Source organism: Dendronephthya gigantea, unplaced genomic scaffold (genome assembly GCF_004324835.1).
Source record: "Dendronephthya gigantea isolate DGI-Jeju-01 unplaced genomic scaffold, DenGig_1.0 000071F, whole genome shotgun sequence".
NCBI lineage: Eukaryota > Metazoa > Cnidaria > Anthozoa > Malacalcyonacea > Nephtheidae > Dendronephthya > Dendronephthya gigantea.
The window spans coordinates 799872-826431 of record NW_021163081.1 but is presented as its reverse complement, the minus strand read 5'-3'; the positions used below and the strand labels follow the sequence as shown (position 1 = coordinate 826431).

Below are 26560 nucleotides of genomic sequence, written 5' to 3'. Positions count from 1 at the left end.
ATCTGGACATTTTACGTATACATTTTATGAGGAAACACTCACCAGTGAAATCGGAAATAGGAAAAGTATCGAAAATGCCATTCCATTCTTCAACTTCATTTTCACGCAGAATGACGGAGTCGATGATACATGTACTGATTCTATCCAGAAATCCATCATCTGATGAATCCAAAAATTGATGTAAATGAATATATGGCTGTGGCTGACAAAATCCGCCGATAGATAAACACAATTTCTCAATTTCCTCCCTTTCGTCGAGCGCTTTGTCTGCATTCTTTTGATTGCTTCTCCCATGGCTTGTTTGAATCAATTTGGAATTTCCGTTGTGAAATCGACAAAACATTTGTCTTTCACTTGCACCATCGGTTTGTTTTTTCATCAGATTCTCGAAAAAGCTTGTCATCTCTGCATGGCAGATAAGCCCCCGTCCTCCACGGCTTTTTAAGTGTTCGAACAAACCTTTCATTGTGTAATCATGGACTAGAATTTTGGTAGACAAAGCTTCAAGAGGATCCTCTACTGAGATTTTATAGGCCTGCGTTTTTCCTGTCCCTGGTTAACACAAACACACGGTGAATATGTTGCATGGCTCCTTATGTCATCGACGGACTTCAAACACGCAGTTCGGACCCATCAGGCACGATGTAACTGTTAACGATCCCAAGAGGACGAATTCAGGTTGGGTATTGACTGAACCTGACATGGCTTCCAGCCACATACATATGAGAGGAGGCACAGCATCCCAAGGGAAGGATATTGCCCTAGCTTCCTTTATGATATTTTTTATGTCGTCAATTGGAATCTCCAATCGAAATCTGCTCCGTCCTTTTTGTTGATACATAATTTCTAAGAATAAAGTAGCGTAACAAGATTGTCAAGAATATTAACAGTTATATACTATAAAGAACAATACCAAAATTAAGTTAAGCAATAACTTACCTATTTATTAGCTATATACTGAACGTAATTTTTCCACAGCCTTCCTTGTACCCTTGTACAGCAGAGCTTGGCAGAGACAGAGCATAGTCAACGCCTTGGTATCTTACATGGGAGGAGTTGATATATGTCAATCAATAAAACAATGTATAGAGAAACTTTGAAGGATTAGGACAGTTGGGACAATATAATTGTGCAATATAAAGCGTTCTTGACCGTACCGCGTCTTTGTATGTGTATTTGCAATTACAATTTACTCCCATTGAAAACGCTTGAATCTAGATTTAGGCACAATTTAATTGTCGATTATCTTAGTTGCATCAAGATGATTTTTAAAATTGACAATCATGACACACCTATAACGGCTATTACACCTATAACGGCTATAAAGGCTATTACACCTATAACGGCTATAACAGCTATTACACCCATAACGGCTATTACACCTATAACGGCTATTACACCTATAACGGCTATTACACTTAATACGGCCATTACACCTAATATGGCTATTACACCTAATACAGCTATTACACCTATAACGGCCATTACACCTATAACGGCTATTACAGCTATAACGGCTATTACACCTATAATGGCTATTACACCTATAACGGCTATTACACCTATAACGGCCATTACACCTATAACGGCTATTACACCTATAACGGCCATTACACCTATAACGGCTATTACACCTATAACGGCTATTACACCTATAAGGGCTATTACACCTATAAGGGCTATTACACCTAATACGGCCATTACACCTATAACGGCTATTACACCTATAACGGCCATTACACCTATAACGGCCATTACACCTATAACAGCTATTACACCTATAAGGGCTATAACGGCTATTACACCTATAACGGCTATTACACCTATAACGGCTATTACACCTATTACGGCCATTACACCAATAACAGCTATTACACCCATAACGGCTATTACACCTATAACGGCTATTACACCTATAACGGCTGTTATTATAACACGCTGTTTTGCAAAATATTGCACTAGGTGCAAAACAGTTTCTGCCGTTTCTGGAGAAGCTTCTTCTGGTATAGTAAGCTCTCCGTCTTTGTGGTTATTGTCCAGGAAGAATGCCAAGGTGTTGAAAAGTACATGAACAACACCACAGAGCCTAAAAATGTCCATAATGTATAAATTGTTAGATTCTCAAAAAAGCTTGTCATCTCTGCATGGCAGATAAGCGCCCGTTTTCCACGGCTTTTTAAGTGTTTGAACAAACTTTTCATTTTCTCCTTTGCTCTCTCATCTTGTTCCTGAATTCAGGGAGGATCAACACTTGCGTTAAATACTTGGGGAAACTTAATGCGCATCAGTCTGTTGAACAGGACTGTAGCTGGTGCTTGACTTGTCGAACTATGAGGCATTGCTCTGTAATTCTGCAAAAATTTACAAAGTTCTTCCTTCCATGGGCGATGCTCTGTCTGCGCAACTTGGACAGTTTTGTTTAGTATCCGCATGAACCGTTCCACTTCTCCGTTGGATCTCGGCCGCAAGGGTGTTATCTTTCTATGCCGAAAACCCAAGACATCTGCAAATTGCTTGAAATCTTTGCCATTGAACGGAGGACTGTTATCAGACTTGACAATCGCTAGAACACCGTATTCTGCAAAGATCTTATCCAAAAGTGGAATAACCACCGCTGCAGAGGTTGTGAGCACGACTTCTACTACAGGGTACCTTGAATAATCATCTGTGACTACTAGTAAGTATCCTCCAGTCGAAAGTTCTTAAGAATCCACGCTGACCTGCCAGGCAGACTCGGGAAGCGGTGACATCTTTAGTGGTTCCTGTTTAGCTTCCAGTGTTGCTACTTGACACGTGATACACAATTTCACTCTCTTCTCGACCAAGTCATTGATTCGTGCAAACCAGACTTTTTCTCGCAAGAGAGCTTTCGTCTTGACAATTCCCTGGTGCCCTTCATGAGCCAGGTTAGTTCTCCCAGCGGTTGCGTGATGGTCGTGTAGCCAGGTATGAATCTTGAGCAATAGTTCGTCATGCCCAATAGACTTCACGCACATACGTATCTTGCCAGGTTGCTTTGGTTTTGGAGCCATGACAACTGGCACACCCATGGAGTAGGACCATCAACTCGCTCTATCACCCCATTCTCTTCATCTTTCTCGAGTTGCTCCTCAAGCTGTTTCCGCACTTGGAATGGGACAGGACAATGCGATTGGGCTACAGGAGGTACGCTATTGTTGATGTGCAACTTCACTTGGTAATCTTTTAATTTTCCAACACCAACCAATAAAGCCCCTTTTACACGACCAAATTTTCTATGTCAAATTTCATTTATCAAATGTTTTGCCAGTGTAAACAATTCAAATATTTTCTTTGTCCATTTGTTGAGTTTATGTCACATTTATCAGTCAGCGCTAAACAAAAATATACATGCGCGCTTTATTCTGCGCATGTAACACTGCCAAAAGAAAAAATGGCCCCATTCAGAAAGAAACCAAAACTTTTGGCGTGTGCAATAGGTTTTCACCTAATGCAAACGATGCAATTGAGGAAGACACGAAGACGTAAACGCCGATGGTGGGTTCGACCTTGGGGAAGTGAAGGGAGACGAGATGCACAAGGGCTTGTTAATAATTTAATTCCAGAATTAAGGGCAACAGACCCCGAAAGTTTTACCAACTTTTTCCGGTAGGTATATTTTATATTCGTAGTAAATGTATTTATAATTCTATCGACTCAATATTATTTATGTTAATTCAGCAAAACTATAGCATTTATTTTCCTTTTTATTCTTATTTCTGCTTAATTAAATAAAGTTGAATTCTTTGTAGGATGCAGCCTTTGTTGTTTGATGAGTTGCTAAGCAAGGCAAAAGAGCATCTAACGAAAAAGAATACGAATATGAGAAATGCTATTTCGCCCAACGAGAAATTATGTTGTACATTGAGATTTTTGGCTTCAGGTGCATCTTACAAAGACCTGTCCTATTCATTCAGGATATCAGTCCCAGCAATTTCTGCATTTGTGCCTGAAACATGCAGAGTCATTTATAACATCTTGGAAGAGCAGTACCTGAGGCCACCAGGCAAATGCTCTGACTGGAGAAAGTTGGCTGTAGAATTTGATGAAAAGTGGCAGTTCCCTCATTGTGTTGGTGCAATCGACGGCAAGCATATTGCAATAAGGGCACCCCCAAATGCTGGATCTGAGTATTTTAATTACAAAAAACACTCAAGTGTCATTTTGCTAGGTATTGTGGATGCAAATGCAAAATTTACATCGTTTGATATTGGGGCACCAGGCAGCATGTCTGATGGTGGGGTTTTTAAGCATGGTTTTCTTAAAAACATTTGTAAATCTGATATGTTTCCATCACCATCTAAGTTGGGTCTTCGACCAACTGAAATTCCATATTTTCTTCTTGGCGATGAAGCTTTCGCATTAGATCAAAATTTAATGAAACCCTATCCACATAGGTCAGCAAATGGAGATGAAAAAGTTTTTAACTACAGGTTGTCTCGTGCCCGAAGAATAGTAGAAAATGCATTTGGCATCCTTTCTGCAAGGTTTAGAGTGCTGTTAAAAACACTTGAATTAGATGTTACTAATGTAATAGAAGTTGTTCGGGCATGCATAGCACTCCATAACTTTTTGATAACAAAGAAGGATGCACACTATGCCCCTATTGGGTTTATGGACAGAGAAGATGAAAATGGACAGGTACTTTTGGGTGCATGGAGAGATGAAGTAAATGCTACAAATGATGGGAATGGTCATCCAAGTGATAGACCATCGACCTCACAAGCCCGGCAGATTCGTGATGACCTAAAAGATTACTTTTTCGAGGAAGGGGAAGTCCCTTTTCAGTGGAAAATGACCGAGTGAACATATATTTGAGTGATGTAGATTCAGTTAAGACATTTGACAATAATTGGCAATGTTGTAATAATTAATAAATAAATTTGTGTTAATAATATAATTTAATAATGAAAAACAATGTTAATATATTATATGATCAAAATTGCACTGACATAAATTTGAATTAAAAATTGTACTTACATGAATGTGACTAACATTTATGGAAATGGTGAATAAATATGCACTCAAATTATAAATATATATCATTTGTACTTTAATTAACATTTTATTATTTGTACAACCCGAAAGCTTGATTTATACTCTAACACAATATTGCAGGAACAAAGAAACATTAAATTGTATATAACTTATAAAGTGATCAAACAACCAAAACCTTTACTAATTGTTTAATGTTGCAGTATGTGGGCTGCAGAATAGATGAAGTATTCAAAACAGCTTGCATTTGGGGGCTATTTGATTGATGAGCCTTTTCTGCTATTTGAAAGATTATAGACTGAATTGCAAATTTTGCTCGACGTTGTGACCCTGCATTCCCAAGCCCCCTTAGCGAGTTGGCTATATCCTTCCCAAAGACATCCCACTCATCCTCCTCAGAACTCTCTTTTGCCAAATGAGATAGGGCATTAGCAGCAGTTTCCATCCATGTATTATCTGAAGAATTTTTTCGTTTTTTTTTTGGATGTCCAGTGACCATCTCCAAATCGACATTGTTTAGATTTTCTACCATATCTACCTCTTGTGTGTCATCATCTTCGTTGTTTGGGTTAGATGGTACTGTTGGTGCAAGGTTGCTGAATGTAGGTCTATTTACGGCAACTACATCTTCAAGAAATGCACACTCATTATAGAATTTCCATTTTGGTGTATAAATATCATTCGACCCACATCCAGTGTGTTCACTCTTCTTAACTTTACGTATTTCTTCGCGAAATGTAGTCCGAAGTCCCTGAATTTTTCCTATAACAGTATATAAACAAACCATTTTAATGGGCTTGTGGAATGGAAATCTAACCCAACTTATCAAAGATACTCATGCGCGATATTGTAAATGAATATTTGCAATTGCAAGTTCAAGATTTTTACAATAAAACGTGTGAGATGAAGTAGCTATGAGAAAGAGCTATGAGATAGCGATACAGACATTCAAATTTCAAAATTCTTTGGGCAAAACAAAATAGTCCTACCTTTCAAAGCCGTCAAATTTACGTTCGGCATATCATCGCCAAGAATAGACAATATTTCTTCATATTCCCTCTTTTTTATATTTTTATCTTTATATTGTAGAGATTTCGAATTCCAGAGACTTTCTCTGACCTTAAGAGCTTCAAGAAGTATATAAATCGATGCATCGGTCCATACGACTGGACGACTGACTCCTTGATTTGCCGCCATTTTGTTTGAAAATTTTTGCCGTATTTTTTTTGATATTCGTTTAGACGATCAAATTTTGACGTTTGTCATATTTTTTTTGAAGAGAAAAACTGACAACCCAGCTTTTGAACAAATGCATTTGTCAAATAAAATTTGCTGCAAATTCCTAATTTACACGGTCAAAAAACATTTGATAAATGAAATTTGACAAAGAAAATTTGGTCGTGTAAAAGGGGCTTAAATCAGAATATTCTTCTACAAGGCTGTCGACCCCGCTTTTGACATTCACACTTTCCAAAGGTGCGGTTGTGGTTATAAGAGGAAGCTTCTGCGATGTGGACCAACTAAGGAGGGACCCACTCGATCCTTTCACCACATATATTTCTTCATTCACTTTTTGTCCACACATTGTCGTTATTTCTGCCGCAAATTTTTCCACAACTGGGAGCCAGGAATTCGAATTATACGCATAGATACTGATGCCTGTGCTCTTTAAAATTGGAGACCATTCTGCAATCATCAGTCCTGTTCATCCAGAATGTTAATATTGGAACCAGAATCCGCCATTACCATCAACCTTGAACCATTCACTTTTACGTTGAAGAGCGGGTGTTTAGCATCGTTCTGTTTGACCCTGTGCACTGTCTTGAATAAATCGTGTTCATTGCTAGCACTGTCGTCCCTCAGGCTATCCTCGTCCACATACCGTACTTTGTAATGCTGTTCTCCCAAACTGTCTTTCGACTCTCCCTTGTGTTCACCACTGCGACACACGGACTGGAAATGGTTCATCTTTCCACACTTTCTACACTCTTTTCCATATGCAGGGCAGGATGTTCTACCACCTTTATGTGGGAATGATCAATTACAATTTCTGCATGTCGGCTTAGAATCTCTGCGGGATTGGACATCATCTTTTCCTTGATAAGCTTCTGGTCAGTGATTGTTTCTTTCGCCATTCTAAACTTGTTGACATTATGATGCTCCGAGCCAGCTAACTTTTCGACAGCTCTAGCTTATTGCTCTGCTAACTCCATTGCTTTGCCTTCACGTAAAATTTCTTAGAGTTTCATGTCCGGGCAGCTCAGGGCCTTTCAAGGTAACTTTGAGGAATAGCCCTTCAGTATAATTTGGGATTTGATTTCACATTCTGGATCACCGAACATGACGGGCATAAATGCTTTCAAAAACGCGCATGTTTGCCATTCATATCACACAGCGGTAATTCACATAAATTAATATTCAAAACAAGATGGCGGCCGGTCAAGGAGTTATTGATTTTGCCAAGGTTGTAGAACTTGTAGTAAACGACCGCGATGAGGAAGAAAATGACAAAATTAATGTTAGTCAATCACAAATTAGTGATAAGGAAGCTTTTAAGCAAACGTTGGGTGGCTTTTTAGATAGCTAAGAAGGTGGATCGGCGTTTAACAAGACCTTAATTCGTGACTCAGCACTGGAAATGATAGAACCACTTGTCAATATGTCCTGGAAAGAACCACAAGAAACAGGTAAAATGGAGGCTTTCCGTCTACTGTCATCTTCGTTTCATTTCCTTCCAGTGATAAGAAGAGAAAGCGTGCTCTGGCTTAACGCCATTTATCAACGGCTCAGCTGTAAGAAACATATTCGTAGTCCATACTATGCAGAAATATGAAGAGACATACCATATGGAATTTATAATATCGTCTTATGTGTTGTAAAAAATGTTGATGTGGCATAGTTTTCCCCTCCTCATTGCTTCTATGCAAATAACAAAGCAGCAGAGGTTATTTCTTTCACCACCAGTCATTCCACAACTAAATTATTTACCTTGCTGTCAGGATATGAAGATAAAGTGGTCATGAACTATTTTAAGAGAACTTTAGCAGGTAGAAGAAAAGGACACAAAGTTGAGCTAATAGTAAGTGATAGGAAAGATTTTGCTTTCATGTATAATTTTAAGAAGGGGCAATTGACAATTTCTTTTAATTATGGAGAATGGAATGTACATAGATTCCCCCAACATAGTTAATTCATTGATACTCTTTTTATATAAGAACTACTATGCCCATGTTCAATGTTTTTATTTTTTGGCTGATTTCAAGCTAAAAATATTGTGCGGTATATTACATGTGTCAGCAGTGTATCGCTGAATTAATTTCTGGAGATGATTGTGACCTTTCATAGGATGGGGTTTTTAATGTTGAAATTTGAGATTCATACTGTAAAATTTATATACTTTCTGTTTATATATAATTTGATTTGTATTACTCATTTTGAACATTGTTTATATGTTGATTGAACTGCTGTTGAAATCATGTACTATTATGATAGCTTTTGTACAAAAAATCCATTTTAATGTTTACAAATGAAAAGAAAAAATAATATTTCATTACTGTTGGTGTGCATTTGAAATACGCTGAAACATAATTCACAAGAACACTGGCAGTTGAGTAACCCAAGTTGGCCAAGCTGAACAAACCTACTTAAACACAAGATTTTTCCCTGAGGAAACACTTGATACAATCAACCTCATAAGCTTATCTGCACAGAATCTACACTTAACATCTGATATGCACACCTTCTGCAACCCACAATAACAGTATGCCAAATCTCCAGAGCTTACTTGTTTGGGGATATATGTCTTGGCACAAGAATGATCAGATCTCTCATTAGGAAGGTTAAAACCTCTCTCCCTGAACCAAATTAAGGATACAAATTCATGTCGGAAAATTTGTTTCCATCTGGAAACAAAATTGGTATTCTTGCTGTATTTTGCAATGAAGACATGTTTTGCCTCTCGTCCTTCCATCGAGTTAATACCGAGGCCAAGGTCATATTTGTCCTTCATGTACTGGGTATGGGCAGGAACAATATTGCCTATTGTCCAAACAGTGGGATTTACTTGAAAGAACAGAGCATTTGCCTGGAAATAGTCTCGACAGAGATTGGTAAGCTTCTTTATCTCATCATTTGAAATATTTATTTGACTGAATATCGAAACACAATCTCTAAGAAGAAGGCAAATATATGCAAGAATATGCAGAATAGTTTTCTGCCTACCAGGCTCAGAAATAGGTTCAATATATGAAATTAATTTCATGAAATGCAGGAGAAAAAGTCTTGGCAGCTTGCCAGTGAAGTGATATTCAAAACTTTTGCCATTAGCACCAGTTTCATCAAACCACTTGATGATCTTAGTCGCTAACCTTGATAAATTGCATTCACGCATGGAAAGGATGTACATTTTAAATGGAGAGTTTGAAGGAACCTGAGCAAAAGAATTCACCTTCTGTCCAAGCTTTGACATTGCAATTACTTCATGAAGCAACAACCTATGGGTAAGTGCACAAGCATTGTTTTTTAGGTGAAGCAGGTCTACATGAGCCCGATCAATCAACCTTCCAACAATGGGTTGAAATTCCTGGCGGCTTTTCAACTGGGCAATGAAGGATGTTACCTTAGATCTTACTGTGGCTGGTGCCAATGGTTTTTTGGCCACAGTTTTCTTAAAATGTCCAACCTTGTTTGCAGCAGAGACCCTGTCTTCATATTTCAAGGTCTTCCACATTTCCTTCCCAGAAAAACTGAAAGAACCTGCAAGAGAACTCATATTATGGGTGCTTACATTTGCAAAGGTAGAAAAGAAAGTGGCTGCGTTTGATAGTTCTCCACCCAAGAATGCCAACATCTTCATGTCGTTAGGAGTTTCTGAGACATGAAATCTTACATTAACCATCTCACCACCACACTCAACCTGAAAGGTACTTTTCTCCAAAACACTAATATCACTCAAGCACTTTTGTAGAAACCGACGCACTGGCACACAATCCTCTTTACAATTGGCTCCAAACAATAGATAATTATCATTGCTGCTTAGCACTTTCCTGCCTAAATTAAGAAAACTAACTAACCAGCAACACGAAGTGTCATCTTTTCCAAATGGTGCCCCATCGCCTCCAAGTGAAATATTGAAAGTGTAAGTTTGTTTCTTAAACCATACAAGCTCGTACCTCTTTTGACACACTAAGTAATATCTAGCAAGAATAAGAACTATCTCCTGATTATTTCTATACACCCCATCAACTTTGTCAATTTCATCTAGACCATCACAAAGTGTTTCCCTAATGGAATAAAGTTTACCAATATCTATTGATTTAATATAATGTGCCAGCTTGTGGTAAGGCAACAGTCTCGGAATAGGGCAGTTATTGATTTTTATATGAAGAGACTTTGCTTCATTACTCTTTTTGTAACTACTTGCCCTATAAACATTACGATACTTCCTTTTACCCATTATACCGCCACTATAATACACAACGATACTTCTTGTCATGTTATCATTTGACTTTTCATAATCATTTATACCTTTCTGTAATATCTTAGGAATTACTCTTTTAACTGTTTTAACATTTGTTGAAAAAACATTAACTGAAACTTTTTCAGAACATTTTGTTATTGCTGTGTCACACAGACCAACTTGGCCTGGTAAATTTGAGTGATTAGTAGCCTCATGAATCTGACATGCTGCCTCAAATGTCTCTGATCTCCTCCTTCTTGAAGTAGCTAGACTAACTGTACTATTTGCACCAAACTGAGTGGGGTTTCTCATCCTTATTGAGGTTGACCTCTCTGAAATAAATCTTTTCTTCCTAGGTGGCTCTGAACTACCATGACCTGCTCTACCTGCTCTATTCACTTCACTGATAACATCACCCCCTTCCTCAATATATTTATCAAGGTTTTCAATCTGAAGGCAATTATGAATTTTATTTAGAATGTGTGCAGCAGGAAAAAAAATACAAAAGCCAATATAATATACACAGCCAAAAACGCCCAAGTTGCAACAAGTCTGCTGCAGGCCTGTTGCAACTTGTTGTATCAAACTGATATAAGATGTGTTCGCATGGCTTGCATCAGCTTGTTCAGACAGGGCTGTTACAAGTTGTCAACGACTTGATGCAAGTTGTTTTCATTAGACCTGAATCAAGTTGTCTGTTAGCCTGTTAGAAGTTACAACAGACTTCCTGCAAGTTGTTGAATCAGACTTGTCAAGCTTGGGATTGACAAGTTGCATCAAGACTGCAAATGACCAACCTCGTTCCCAGGGTCTTCTGTGTTCATGGCGAGGGGAACAGCCACGAAGACCCTGGTCAAATTTGAAGGAATCTGCCACCTGATTGGTCAATCTCCACATGAAGATTTGTTGGCTTGTCTCTATTTATTTCATGTATAGTACTGTGTAGTTGTGCAACTTTAGCTCAACATTGTATTGTTTAAATTTGTCATTGATGACTAATGGAATGTTGCTAATGTTGGTCGTAGAGATTATCTGAAGAATTCTTTGTAAAAACAATCGACGGTCAACTGGGTCAAGGTATGTTTATTTTATTCAAACTATACTTGAACGAGGTTAACGCTAGAGTTTTCATATTTAAATCTTGACTATAGCGATTCCTATTGCAGGACAGATGTATGTGGCCCTCTTCAAGAGAATTGTTCCTTTAAAGTAGTTCTATATAGCCGTGTATTATTGCCATGTATTTTTTCATTTGTACATGAAATATCTTATCGAATAGTGGAAAGCATGATTCTTTCAGAACTGTCAAAATAATGGTCTTATTGGCTGTTTACATGCGTCCGGTTACCCGAGATTCAACGAAGCGTGAGATAATTTTGAGGTATTGAAATGAGCGGATAACATGATCCTGGCAGTCGTATAATCACCACAACAATAGCATGTACCTATTTGGTGTCTTAAAGACTTTTTTCAATACCTCAAAGTCCTCTCACGCTTCGTTGAATCTCGGGTCACCGGGCTCATGTAAACAGCACCTTATTGTTGGTATAAAGTACTGTAATGGATTGTTAATTACTAATATATTCTGTTCTGTCAGACAGATTTCTTTTGAAAACATATACAAAAGAAGTCTGTATACAAATATATGAATATGCACTCCTTCAAATTATTGCATCTAATTTTGGCCCTGTAAATTCCAACTGTTACTATTAATGTCCACATACATTTTTGACTCACAGTGAGTCATTGCTAACAGTCTTGCATTCTTTAGTGCCATTAACTTTACCAACCTGCTTTGCGCGCTTAGTATTAAAAACTTGTTTATCTGGTTAGTCTACTATCCAGCAATTAAAATGCTATTTGTGCATCTGTGAGTTGTCTCACTGAGACCTTTGATTTATGATGTCAATGCATGCGACAGCATGTTCTTTATTCTAAATTTGAAAGGTAGATAACATCTGATCAGCAGAAGTAATAAATTCACATTGTGCCACAATTTGGCTAATCAACTGGATTGTAAATCCTGTATTCAGGTCAATACCTCCAAATTTATTTTTTTTTTCAATCCAAGATTGAGTCTATAATTCATAAGTGAATGTAAAATGATCTTGCAATGTGCCTCTGATATTTTCCTGAGTCCTGGCTGGTCTTGGACTAATGATTGGCATTCAAAGGTGTGGTTAATTTATTTTTTTCCACTACACATTTTGCATCTACATTCATAGGAACATTTAATATTGCAACAAAGGTGAGGGATGCAATTTGGTACCTCACTGGACCCTAAGTATTCCAGCATATAATCCGGCAAACATGACAATATTAACCAATAACAAAATAAAACCTTCATTGAAATCTTTCATTTCAGAAAATACATGTAAATAGTTTGTGTCACATGCACTATTTAAAATCTTGACTACAGATTAACTGATGAAAGATTGTATTTCATGTTAAACAAATAAATGCAATACCAGCGTACTAGCAGAAATAGAAATAAACAATGAGATGAGGTTTGTATATACTTGAAAACTTTGAGGAAAATAGGTATAAAAATTTAGTTAGCCTCACTGCCTCACCAACCATGTCTAAAATGTTCGCATTAGCGAACTTTATGTTGGAGAATATCACGAAAATACTCTGCTAACTTGGATTTGTTTTGCTTCCCCAATGTTTTACAACAAATGTATAATTTTTCTATTTCGGTCACGCTTGCATACAAGCTCAAAGAGTTTTTTAAGATTCACATGTTGAAAGTCATTACAATCTTATGAGGTATGGTTAAAGCATGTGTCTTGAACCATTTATTGTAAATATTTCGCATAAATTCGCTTAACTTTTAGAATAAAACGCGAGGTAAACACACAAAAAATTGTAAGCGCCAGCGCTTAATCTAGTCAGCAACACTCGATTGTTTGTTATTGCGCATGCGATAAATCTCCAAGAATCTTGGAGATTCCTTCGAATTTGACCAGGGTCTTCGTTGGCCTTTCCCCTCGCCATGAACACAGAAGACCCTGGGAACGAGGTTGGCAAATGACAAGTTGCAACAAGGCTGATTTTCACAGGCTTGTCGCAACTTGTTGAAATTAACCAGCTTTTTGCAACTGGTTGACAACTTGAAACAAGCCGGTAAAACTGACAACTTGTAACAAGTCTGTGGCGTTTCTGGCTGTGTAGTAGAGTACCAGTCTGTGAAACATGCTGCTCAGGTCTACATTCAAAGCACAATCAAATTAATGTTTATATAACTCAATATATAAAAAAATACACTAACTTTTGCATCTATTCGTCTCATTCTCTCACGTTTTGAACAAAGTTCCTTCTCTTTCTGAGCTAATTGCACATCTGTTTCCTGAATAGCTTTTGTTTCTTTTAAAACATCGTCCCATTTCTCCTTCTGCAAGACCATATATTTCCCAACAGGAAATCTGTTGTATTGCCTCTTCCTTACACCACTTGAGGCAGCCATGCTAGAAACATGATAAAATCCATCAAAATACAAGAAAAACAAGTGCTTTCTTGCCAAACAAAAAACATACGATAGAAGAACAATACCTAAGCGTTAAGTCTTTGCCAAAGAACAAGCACAACAACGTAGCTGCCCAAAGTTGAATGAAGCCAAACATATCATTGTGTGTACTTAATGTGAATACCAAAACAATTCTTCAAAATAGGGTATCTACTTGCACGTAAAAAGTAGGTCAAATTAAATATTTTCTCTGCATATTTGCTATCAAACGGGAGCCTTTGTTCAGCTTTACTTCGCTCATTAACTCAATTTTCTGAACAGTAAAAAGAGGCCTTATGGGAAGGCGTAAAAGTGGAGATAAAATCAAAACTTCTTGTTTTTCCGTATTAAGCAAACTCGAACCCAGTTTCCCAAAAATTGCGGGTCGCGACCGACACGATCTACGTGAGCGAATTTATTCCAGCCAGTGCCCGCCGTGGAACTGGCACGTTAATGAGAGCTGTTTTAATCGAGTATAGGATGTCATCAAATCTTTGTCACACTCTTGCTTCGCTTGTCTGAATTGTTATTCTTCGAGGGCTAAATTTTGCTTCGGTTGAAAATAGTTCGTAAGGGCGTCGATTGCTTTTCCCAACAGATCTTCATCTTTATTAGCCTCTGCTTTGGGTAATACTTTGAGAATATCATTGACTTCCTCCCCACCGAAATGCATTAGGAGGGCCTTTTGTCGATTTGCGTCTATAATATTTAGTGCTACAAACAAATTTTGAAAATGTCCTAAGTATTTCTTCCATCGAACTCATGGGGCGCCTAATGTTGGACTTGGGTCAAAGCTAGGGAATGGCGGTAGTGCACTAGCCATAATTAACTTGAGGCTTTTACTATAGTGTTGAAGGTGTTTTCTATCGTTTGCTGAACAGCTGTTTCTTTGCGTCGCTACGGTTGATTAAACACATATGTTTATATGGTTGTCTCAATCTGAATAGCTTCTCAGCAAAACATCATTTCGCATAGGTTGTTTTCTTTGCCAATATCCTCGTCACCAATGTAATGTTTTATGTCTTAGCTTAAAGAACATGTATATTACTTGTCTAAAACTTGGTGTATTCTAAATTCCGCCAAATTACACATTCCTCTATTATATACCTAATGTACACTCATTTACATTATGTTAATATACAGCAAGTAAACTAGTAGATTACAGGGGGGTATTAGAATTCTTCTTACTCTGCATACATACTATTGACCTGCTGAATTTTTACTAACGTAAAAAAATCCTAGATCTGCCCCTAATCTATCTGACACCCTATCCCTTTAAACAAGGAAACAGACGATAACTTGTGTAGTTTTACTAGTGTATATACATAAAATTCCTAATATAAACAGCCCACAGTCCCACTTAAACTTTTTGTTAACAAATCAGACTTGTATACTTGGAACAGTATTGAACGAAAAATGAATATCATAAACCTTTCAGTACCTGATGGTTGATCTTCCTGTTCAGAAAAAAAACTCTGTGGGACAACTTGTCACATGTTGATAGCTTGTGAACCTTATGAAATAGCCTGCTTACAAAATACCAGTGGGAGTTGCGTAGAAGACAGAAAGAGTTGCTGCCCTTCTGAACGTAATCAGAAGAGATGCCCTGGATATGTACGAAACATTTCAGTGGGATGATGAAGGTGACAACTTCAAAATAGCAAAAGTACTGGAGAAATTCAAAGAGCACTGTGTACCTGCAAGAAATTAAATCTTCGAGCAATACAAAATTTTCAAGCAGAACCAAAGCAATGGCAAGTCTAAATGCTTACATAACAACATTCTTAAAGCTCTCAAAGACGTGTGCGTTTAGGGAACTATGTGAGTCGCTAGTTCGTGATAGGTTTGTATACGGTATTGGAGATGACCCTGTTTAAGAAAAGCTATTGGGGAAACGTGCTCTAGACTTGGATAAATGCATCGAGATACATAAGTCAAGAGAACTGATCTATTTCCAAGCTAAAGAAATTGTACATCAAGAATCTCAAGCAAATTTCGTGAAACGTTCAAGGTCAAAACCGCCAGTAAAGCTTCAGAATGATGCAAAATTAGGTTAGAGTAAGTCAAAACGTGAAATGCCTGATGAATTCAAAACGCCAAGAGAATTCAAAGCCTGCAAGTTTTGTGGTCGTAGACATTTGCCCAAGAAAGAAAATTGCCCAGCCTGGAAGAAGCATTGTTGGAAATGTGGAAAGACAGGACATTTTGAGAAAGTCTGCCATTCATCTAAAGTTAATCAAGTCTCGCAAGAGGTCGAATATTTATATATTAACTTGTTGGCAAAGAGCAAACCCTAGCAGCAAGCATTCGTTAGTTTAAAGTAAAAAAACAAAAGATATTGCCTTTCAGATTGACACTGGTGCAACCTGTAATGTTCAATGAATATCAAGTGAAGTTATCAGTGAAGTTATCAGAGAGCTCCTGTAAACTGACTACCTTCAATACTCTGTTTGGGTGATATTATTGGAAGAGCATGCCATTCGGAATCAAGTCAGCACCCGAAGTTTGGCAGCAAAAGGCTGACAAGTTCATCAAGAATTTGCACCAAGATTCTGGGTGCTAGCTAAATTGAAATATTGCTGTGGGAGAGGAGTGTATGTTTGTTACTGCAAAATTTTCTTCATGGTATTGTGCGTTGTCCTTTGAAAATGGAAAATATATACATAGTTCACAGTTGAAGATTTTGGTTATTGCAATTCAATAACACTGCCATGGCCTGAGAAGAATGGAGTATTAAGTTACATGTTAATCATGGAATTAGATAAAATTTCAAAAGAATACTCATTCAGTTTTCGCCAATGGCTAGTAAAGGCACACCAAAAAAGCACTACAACAATCCATCTAAATTGTCAGTCAATATCTCACGCTGCACACTCTGTAATTTTGTTGGTGTTCTGGGCACTGTAAAGGTTTGTTTTGAGACTCTAACGTTGCGACATTAATATTATTTATGGTGATAAGTTGCCACAAAGTAGCAACCTTCCATATGTGATCTGTCGGTCATGTGAGAGAAGACTAAACTGTTGAAACCAATTTACCAAATGCAGCAACAACTACAAGAAAAATCCTTGCCAAAAAACATTGTGTTGAGATATTACCGTCGGTCTTTACCGTTAAACTGGATGTTCTCTTTTCAACAACAATTATATTACTGTACTACATACATTGTAACACACATTAAGAAACTAAATATGGTCAATTTAAATCTTGTGCACAGCCATATGCCTTCCTGCCTCCTGGCTGTGTACAAGTTGTTTAACAGTGAAAACCTCAAATGTTGCAGTGTTGTAACAAAGTTTGCACAAGGACAAATTTCAGAGATGTACTGCTCAACAGTGCAATCTAAATAAATATTACCAACTTTATCTACCATGCAACATTGTGGGCAATTTATTTAAGGTGTACCTGGAAATACATTATGCTGTAGCAGAACATTCATGATTATTTTTAAGTTCATTAATTCATGCTTCAGGTTAGGTTGTTCTGAATTTTTAAAATAGTTTCTTTTCTTTTAAAAGAATCTATGCCAAATCATAAAAAGTTGTGGAATGACTGGTGCAACATCTATTATTTGGACCTCCTGGAAAAGATGTTAAATGTCACACCAACACCCCCAAAGCCGTTTGTTGAAATGGGAGACGCTGAACTGAGTTCTTGGCTGTCCAAAATTGATTTTAATAATCTCAGCGTCGGCCATGACGAAAAATTTAGGGTTTCAGTTCCTAAGAAGCAAACTCTTTGCAAAAATAGTCAGACAAAGAAGACAGATGTCATAAATCTTCCCTTATCGTTGGAGGAATTTTCCATCCCTTGCCCTAAATCCTACGACATTCCTTTCAACTTTACTGGGAAGCATTTCGACATAATGGCCGCGCGAACACAGTATGAATTTATGAGGTCAGTTGAAATGCATCAAAATAAAATGTCAGAAGTTGAAAAGCAGATATCGTCCCTGGAAAAAGGGTTGGAGTGTTTGTTGGCTGTTGGAGTTAACCCAAATTGTAAAGAAGGATGTGGTGCAACTCCTGTGTCTTTAGCTTTAATGAACGCAGACGTGCATGGTAAAGGTGGATTTCATAAAGTCGTCCATGATGTTATGAAACGGCCGAAGTTAATTGAAGAAGCGTTCAAAAAAAGAAAATTCCAACAGCAAAACCTTCAGCATATTCAAGAGGCAGTAAGAGATGGTAGTTGTGTGTATGGAATGGCAGCTGTTTACGAATTCAAATCATCGAACGATGTCCAATGCAGATCAAATCTTCTTACAAAACATTATAGAACTGATGGGGCATAATATGTTATTAAGGTCGATAACGTCTATGAGCAGAAGCTTGACCTTAGAGAGGTGGGATTGGGGTATTAAAATTAACCCAATCGGCATACAATGAAAGATAAAAATTGCATAACTTTTTCTTCAATTCTGAAATCTGTAGTTTGGTATCTATCTCATCATTACCACACTAATTTTAGAAAAATAGTAAAACATGAAGTAAAACAGGCCATCAATACTGAGAGTGTATAAATTTAATTTATCAGGTGCCATTGTGGACAAAAGTCTGTACCACGCAATATGATACAATTTTGACATATTGTACGTATCTCTAATACTATATCAGGTCTGATTTAGTTGTATAAAGCCTGTTTCCACTAAATATACTCCCCATGTTTTTATAAAAGGTCTGATCGTACGTATTCTATTTATGTGATCTGATTTTATGTAATTTCTGTTTTTTTTTCATTACATATTCTTGATATACAGTGTCTAATAATTTATGTTAATATTTATGCATTATATAATATAAGGTCCAATCGTCATTTATATAAAGTGTGATTCTATAATCTATATATATGAGGTCCAACCTGGGAACGAGTGTAATAGTGCGCGGTCGACAGCAGAGCGATATAAATTAAATGAAATACTTAACCCTGCTACAAATGAAAACGAAATGGAGTACGAAGTTGATGTTGAACAGTTTCTCATTGATTTGCCCAACCAAATACAACAAGATAGGCGTCAAATCTTCAGTGGAAATTTGAATGCACTTGAATTTTGGCAAGGTTGGAAAATTTCTTAAATGTTCTCAATGTTCTGTGTCGACGTTATGAAGAGATGGAAAATGATGGAGGTTTAACAGTAACTTTCAATGATTTAACTACCAAAATTCGAGGTATTTGTCAAAGGATTGAAGGTATTGTTTTTGCAGACGGTGATTATGTTGCAGAATTAGATTATGAGAGAGCTGTTTCACCCTATGAGCTCGAGAACGTGGGAGCGATGGGTAAACTTCAAAAATTAATCACTAGAGAAGAAATCGAATGGGTGTATAGTATCAGTGTTCGAATTAAATTTTTAAAAGTGGATAGCAATTTTCCGCCTGTTTCTGTATAAAAATAACTGTATAAAAGCCGTATAATGATTGTTTATAATTCTCTGAATATTTGCGGTGCAATAAGTATAACTATTATATTGTACTTTAGTTTCGTATTTAAGAGTCATCTTCATCACTGGATGGCGATGGTGATTTCAAGTCAGACAAGACATACTCTGCAATATCTACAGTTTGTGAACTTGTTACCGCATTTCCATCTGCTGCTTTCTTTCTCTTAGCAGGATAGTTGTGTTTTCCAGTCTTCAGTCGTCTTATTTTGTTGGTAAACTACTTGTCGATAGCAATATCTGGGTTGAATTCACTAAGGGATGGGCCATCCTCGCCGATTCGTAGTAAGTCGTCAAGTGTACTTCGCTTCAGACGATTTCTCCAGTCTGACTTGACGCGATTCATGCGTGAAAACATTCTTTCAACTTTTGCAATTGTAAATGGAATGATGAGAAGAATTTCGATCAAATGAAGAATGTTTTTGCAATCATTCTTGGTCGACTCACTCGTCAAAATGCGTTTCCAGACTTCCAAATACTTAACTTCTGTACTGTTTAAGAGCGGTTGAACAATTGTTTTCAGAGTGTCCCACTCTAACAATGCTTCGTCAACTTTACAACCATTTTTCTCCAAAAGAATTTAAAAAAAATCAAGCAACTTACTCACAGCATCATCACCAAATGAAATGTCGTCATTCAATTCCTTGGGCCAGACTGAAACGTCCAAAATTGATGTGATATCAGCAAAAACTGGAGATGCATTCAAATCTTGAAACCGCTTCTTTATGCTCGAGACGATTTGAGTTATTGTTTCAGAATACTGGTTTGCAACATCATCATTTACAAAATCGAATCAAGCTAGTGGAATGCCTTGATAAGCTGTTTCCTCGTTTTCGTTGGTTTCAAGTTCAGCGATAAGTCGTTTGTAATGAGTGAGCTTGCTAGTGCGATCGTTGAGGGACTTCTCTATTAAGGCACGTAATTTCATCATGGACCAGGAAAACTCCTTAACTCTACGAACCGCTTTAACTGGATCGTGCAATTCTTGCTGAAAACCCAAACCTAAGCGATGTATGGGAGAAAGGATATCCAAATAGATTGCCAGGTAAATTGGAAATGTAGCATCTTTCCATTTGTTCAGATACCCTTTCAAATTCCGCTCGCTTGGTTGGATTCGAATCGGTTTGAGAAAGTGATTCAATGTGACTAAGAAACGCCCCATAATTTTCTAAAGCTATTTTCATTGCGTTGACTTTGTGTTCTATCCAGCGAGTGCCAGTTGCCTTTGTTGGTTTTGGAATAGATGTTTGCCAAGCTCCTGCTAATTGCTTTAGTTCACTATAGCGTTTTGGACTGGCATTGTAAAGCGCATGAAGTACTCGGAGCATCTGATCAATTTTTAAAAATGCTGACGCATCAAAAACATCTTTCAACGCAAGTTCAATACGATGATTAAAGCAGTGAACCAAAACAAGCCAAGGTGCAGATTCACAAACTTTTGCACCAAGGCCAGCGTGTATGCCCATATTAACACTTGCTCCGTCCACGTCGAGACCAACAAGGCGGTCAAGAAATACCAAGTCGACTTAAAGCACTCTCCATTGCGCGTAATAATCCTTCAGCATCAGCTGTTGTAGCCGATTCAACACCTGCAAATTTGACGACATGTGTTCCATCTTGAAAATAAAACATACACTAATTCCTGTTCAGTTGTGCTAACATCAGTGCTGCTGTCACTCAAAATGGAGTAATAACGTGCTTTTGCTAAATCAGCTTCTAGACTTTCTCTGGTTACTTCTCATGCACATGTTTTTAAAGTTCTGACCGATAGGTGTTTCATCCACTACCCGATTCATATACGCTTCAATTCCCATTTTGCTCTTGTCCTCGATTCGCTTGGCCTCCATGTGAGCTATACTGTTTGTGTGCCCTTGAACAGCATGTTTTTTCACAGATTCTGAACCCGGATGAATCCAAGTAGTGGAAAAATTCTTCATACCGTTTATACGTCTCTCCCATTTTGTACAAAGTTTGCATCCTATCCGTACAACAAAACCATCCCACATATCATAGTCGAATTTGCAACCAAATTCCTTCTCCCAACGCTGTACTGTTTTAAGTGCTGCTTTATGATCCTTCCCTTTGGAACTCATCTTTACAATCAAACTTACAAGATCTAACTACATTTGAAGTATTTTCAACACACATTTATAGGTCCTCTCCGCCTAGGCGTGCCTTGGTTGACGTCTTATTTTTTACCGCCTAGGCGTGCTGGGTTGACGCGTGCTGGGTAGACGTGTCTTATCATCTCGAATTTACTTGAACTTGCTACGTTGCTATTTATGGAAATATTGCTAATTGGATTTTGAAAGAATGTCGTAATCTCAGCCAGCGCTTGAAACACGACGTTTACTGTTTAAAATGGAAACGATTATTTTAACAAGTTTTGTTGCTCTTGTATCATTTGAATTAAATGTTTTAAATTAAAATTGATACAACCTGGATCAAAATATGACATTGCGCTGTCTATTTTAATCATAGGCAACCCAAAAATGCGGGTTGTAATCTCGCGTGACGTCAATCTAATATATTCTCAAAAATGCGGGTTTCAAATTTTAATCAATCGTGTGCTGCACCATTGACATCTGTTTCAAACCACAAAGGTCACATTACAAACGTAAACAAACGCGTGAAAATGTCTTGTTTGTGCTTAGACGAAAATGGTTGTAAGACACACCTTTCAAATTCCTTCCAGTTATCCCGACTTTTATTCTGCTAAGCTCACAAATTAATTGTTCTCATGTTAAAATATAAATGTTTTGGGTGTCTGGCGGTATTACAAATTGAATAGCGAAACGCAAAAAAGGATAGCGAATGGATAGCGAATCGCGATTCGCTATCTGTTAATTCGAACCCTGTATAGTATACAAAGATCCTGGAAAGAAGTTGCCGCATATTTTGATGTAAGCGAGAAAACTATTCAGCGACGAAGAATCGAATCTGGTAGGACAATTTCAGGTAGAAGTGGCCCTCATTGTACATATTCAAATATATAAGCAGGGCACTGTGAAGAACAGTGAGCATTGTGAGAAGACAGAACAATGTGAGAGGACCCAATTCGCTGTGGTAAGTACCGGTGTTTGATAAATATTAGTGTGAATATGTTCTTGACCATTTAAACTTAGCCATTTTTGGATTGGCAAAACCATATAATTTGCATTGGCAAATCAAAACGACTTAAAAAATTATAAAAAGTAAGAATTTTTTTTCTTACAATCATAGGCATATTGATGGTCATCACAAACTGATCAGATGGAGATTTGTCATTCACCGAGGAATAGATGGCTACAGCAGATTGATTGTGTTTCTTCGGTGTAACTGTTGCAACTCATGGTCAGCCTTCTCGTGTCTGATCAAATTTTGGGATGGAAAATGTTGATGTGGCCCGATACATGCTTCATGTTAAAGGTCTGAACCGAGGGAGCATGATTACAGGGAAGTCAGTACACAACCAACGCATCGAACGTCTTTGGGGTGAAGTCAAGAGAATAGTTGTCAGACATTATCAAAACATTTTTTACTTCATGGAAGATAATCATTTATTAGATCTCCTAAATGAGCTTCACTTATTTAGTCTCAATTATATATATTTACCACAAATAAACAGAGCTCTTAGTGAGATGGAAAGGGACTGGGCAAACCACCCAATCTCTACTGCTAACAACAGAACACCTCATCAGCTTTGGAATTATGGAATGACTCGATTGCTACATATTGATCCACATTCTGTTGAGGAATTGCTATGTGAATAACTGGGATGAGTATGGAATTGACGAAGATGCTCCCTTTCCAGATGTGGGAACAGATAATGATGTGATTATTCCTGAAACAGTTGTACAGTTAAATGAAAATCAGCAGCTTTATTTGGAACAGATTATCAACCCTTTATTAGATGACAACAATGAAGGGATAGGCTTATACCAACAACTTTTGCAATAGCTTGTCTCTTTGTGCAATTATACATGTTAAAGATTATTATACAACAAATACATCTTTTCAAAAATAACAAATACATCTTTTCAAAAATAATGCAATCAAACCTTCAAAGCACATATATAACCATATATGCAAATGTTGATTTCAAAGCAAAATGCAAAAATGTTTCCAAGTAAAACTCTTACATCAAATAATGTTTTGAAATAAACCCAAACAAAATGTTTACAGTAAAACTGTTAATCACCAAATGTTAATAGTTGAACAATAAAACCTGTGTTCATAATATAAACTTGTTGAAGTGAGTATTGACATAAAAAATGTTAATATTCTGTGAAGCCGAGTGACCATACTTCAATGCAATGTCCATGTTATTGTTGAATGATTTTTTGGAAGAATGCGCTGTGGGTAGGTGTAAGATGTTAGAGCAAGAACCAGCCTTTGGTAATTTTTCTTCATTGTCATCATTCAAGAACTTGACATGTACAGTCATCTTGCTTTCTATTGGGGGAATATTCCACAAACCTGTGGTAAATTTCAGCAGAGTGCTCAGTTTACGCTTTGGGAAATCTCCATCCTTTACACCATCACAAGATGTGGCATAGTCGAGAAGCCATTGATAGGCTTGTCTCTCTGCATGGCAACTGGGGTTGCTCATGAGAAATGACATGAACTGCTCTACTGTGACTTCTTGTATATGGTGACAAAGAACTTGATTAACCACTTTGCAATGCTGTTTCAACAGGTTCAAAAATCCCAACACCTGTAGCCCATCTCGTTGTGCATTTAGTTGATCTTTTCTTTGTCGAATTAATTCATTGAAAATCAACTCATGCAAAAGACATCCTTTGTTTTCAACGGTGATAACTTCCGTGCTTGACTCAGTGGCATTGATAACTTCCCAGAATGAGTCATGTTTTGCATGAATTTCAAGAATATAATGCAAGGCTTCAGGCGTTTCAGCCTTATCCAGTTCCTTTATCAACTCTAAGAGTCTAAAGGTCATTTCACTTTGAGAAATATATTCTTTAGAAACGATCAAATTAGAAGGATCTTCTCCAAGCAAATAATCAACAACCCATTCAGCAAGAAAAGGAAAGCCTGGACCACCTTGTAAGACAGAATGAGCAATCAGTGCTCCAGCAACCTCAAACTGAATACCCTTGCTACCAATTCCTCGCCTGGGAATCAAAGCCAAGTCACCCTCAAATAACCTTTTTACCACCTCATCTAAGCACAATGAAAAAAACTCTTTCCTCAATGCACCAGCATCAATACCCATCTCCCCTGAGCCAACAAACCTAACACAAAGATTTTTTGAAAGCCTGTCTGGGTGCTTTAATGCTATCTTGTAGAAACTCAAACATAAACACCATAAATCATCTCTGTTTACATCCACCCAAATATCATTGTCAGCATTACCAACAAAATTCTTCAAAATTATATCCACTGGTTCATGCAATGTAAATAAGAAATCATTGCCTGCTGAATTAGATGAGGATGCTACATCATCTTGGAGAGGATGGAAATTTTCATCATCTAGCAGTAAGTGTACTGCATCTTCTGCATTGCCATTTGAAGCTGTAAGTGCTGAATGCAATTCTGATTCTGTCTTATTTGGGTATACATCATGAAGTTTTTGCATTGCTTCTGCATTCTTTTTATTTGATTTTTCCACACCAATGCTTATCTCAAGTGTCTGCTCATCATCCTATATTAGAGTGAGAATGAAAGGAAATAAGGAAAAGTACACCTCAAGTTTTATGATTCATACTTGTAACCCCAAGTGTTCATATTATATATTCAGTAATAGCACTATCATGCAGTTATTCATAGGTAAATGATTATTTTGTTGTCTACAAGCAGAAAAATGCTCATTATGACATGCAGACTTTTGGCTTGCATTTCTAGTCTGAAGAAAATTTACCTCAAACAGATCATCTAGTGTCAATTGACTAGAGGAGCTACAAGGAAGATCTTCAAAAGGGCAAAGCCAAATTATTTTTTGAGCAAAAAGACGACTCATTATTGCTCCATCCAATTTTTGATCTTTGGTTAGACATGGATGTCTCAAGCTCGATCCAACACCGAGCAATACTTCAAATCTATAAACATATACATGTAAAATTATTATAAGTTATTGCTATTATATCAGTGATACCTAGAGTTTGCAAATCATATAATATTATCCTAAGTACAAGTGTAGTTGTTTGTCAAAGTAAACTTGGAAACTATTTTTTGATACACAATGATACCTATCTAAAAATAAATGTCTGGGTTTGAATAATACCTTGATGATACTGGTACATCTTCTAAGTCAGTTGGTTCGTTGAGCTTTTCCTTAAAACAATCTTCTAAATAATCTAATACACTAGACACTGTATATCAACAATATGTAATGAAAAAAAAGCAGAAATTACATAAACTCAGATCACATAAATAGAATACGTATGATCAGACCTTTTATAAAAACATGGGGAGTATATTTAATGGAAACAGGCTTTATACAACTAAATCAGACCTGATATAGTATTAGAGATACATACAATATGTCAAAATTGTATCATATTGCGTGGTACAGACTTTTGTCCACAATGGCGCCTGATATTAATTAAAGGTAATCAAGTAATACATGATAAAATATTGTTACACAGTCATCTAAAAACGGATCTCATGAGAATGCATATGTCAATTGAATGCAACTGTGTGTAGCTTCTTGCAATAAAATGCAACATCCGTATTTGGTAACACAAATACATTCTGTATTATGGGAATTTTAATCCAGGACACCCTAGAAGAAAAAAAAACAATGTTAGTCAAAAGGCTTTCACTGTGGTTAAAACTTACCTAGAAGTCAGTCTGCTTTAAGTGTGGCTAATTCTATTACGTCATCAGCCATAGTTGTTACAGAGATGTACGAGAGAGGAGTGTCGCTTTGCTTGCAGCCTTTTTTGAACGCTTTATTTTGTTGAAATAAAAAATTGAAATCCGCACCCATCTGGCATCAAAGAAGAAAAACTTTGGCTGGAGAAGTTCTTTTTTCCAGCTCCACACTGTCAGCTAAGTATACTGCTCTTTTGCATATTAAATTGCTCTTTATTTGCAGGATGTCGAGCGAGACACCACCGCTCGAATCAACACCACATGGTGCCACCACAAATGCCTCCGATACTCCCACACATTTGGGAATGGAATCAGGATTACTTGTCTCATT

At 37.2% G+C, this 26560-nt stretch overlaps 2 protein-coding genes across 2 annotated transcripts; one reads left to right on the top strand and one right to left on the bottom strand.

Moving 5' to 3' along the window:
- The first annotated feature begins 3771 nt into the window (after nt 1-3771).
- On the top strand, nt 3772-4824 carry LOC114531419 (protein ANTAGONIST OF LIKE HETEROCHROMATIN PROTEIN 1-like). The gene has a single exon (XM_028553027.1). The coding sequence runs from the start codon at nt 3772-3774 to the stop codon at nt 4822-4824; it is 1053 nt and encodes a 350-aa protein (XP_028408828.1).
- A 3829-nt stretch (nt 4825-8653) lies between these two features.
- LOC114531418 lies at nt 8654-25655 on the bottom strand. The gene is made up of 4 exons (XM_028553026.1): nt 25648-25655; nt 25274-25451; nt 23872-25057; nt 8654-10656 (listed from the first exon to the last, which is right to left on the bottom strand). Exons 1-4 carry the CDS (start codon nt 25653-25655, stop codon nt 8654-8656), a joined length of 3375 nt encoding a protein of 1124 aa, XP_028408827.1.
- Nucleotides 25656-26560: the final 905 nt, after the last annotated feature.

Coding starts and splice junctions, on each gene's coding strand:
- LOC114531418 (XM_028553026.1), bottom strand. Junction 25,058..25,273: donor CACTAGATGATCTGTTTGAG/GTAAATTTTCTT, acceptor ACTCTAATATAG/GATGATGAGCAGACACTTGA. Junction 10,657..23,871: donor TCTGCTGAAATTTACCACAG/GTTTGTGGAATA, acceptor CAAATTTACCAG/GCCAAGTTGGTCTGTGTGAC.
- LOC114531419 (XM_028553027.1), top strand. CDS start 3,772: ATGCAGCCTTTGTTGTTTGATGAGTTGCTAAGCAAGGCAAAAGAGCAT.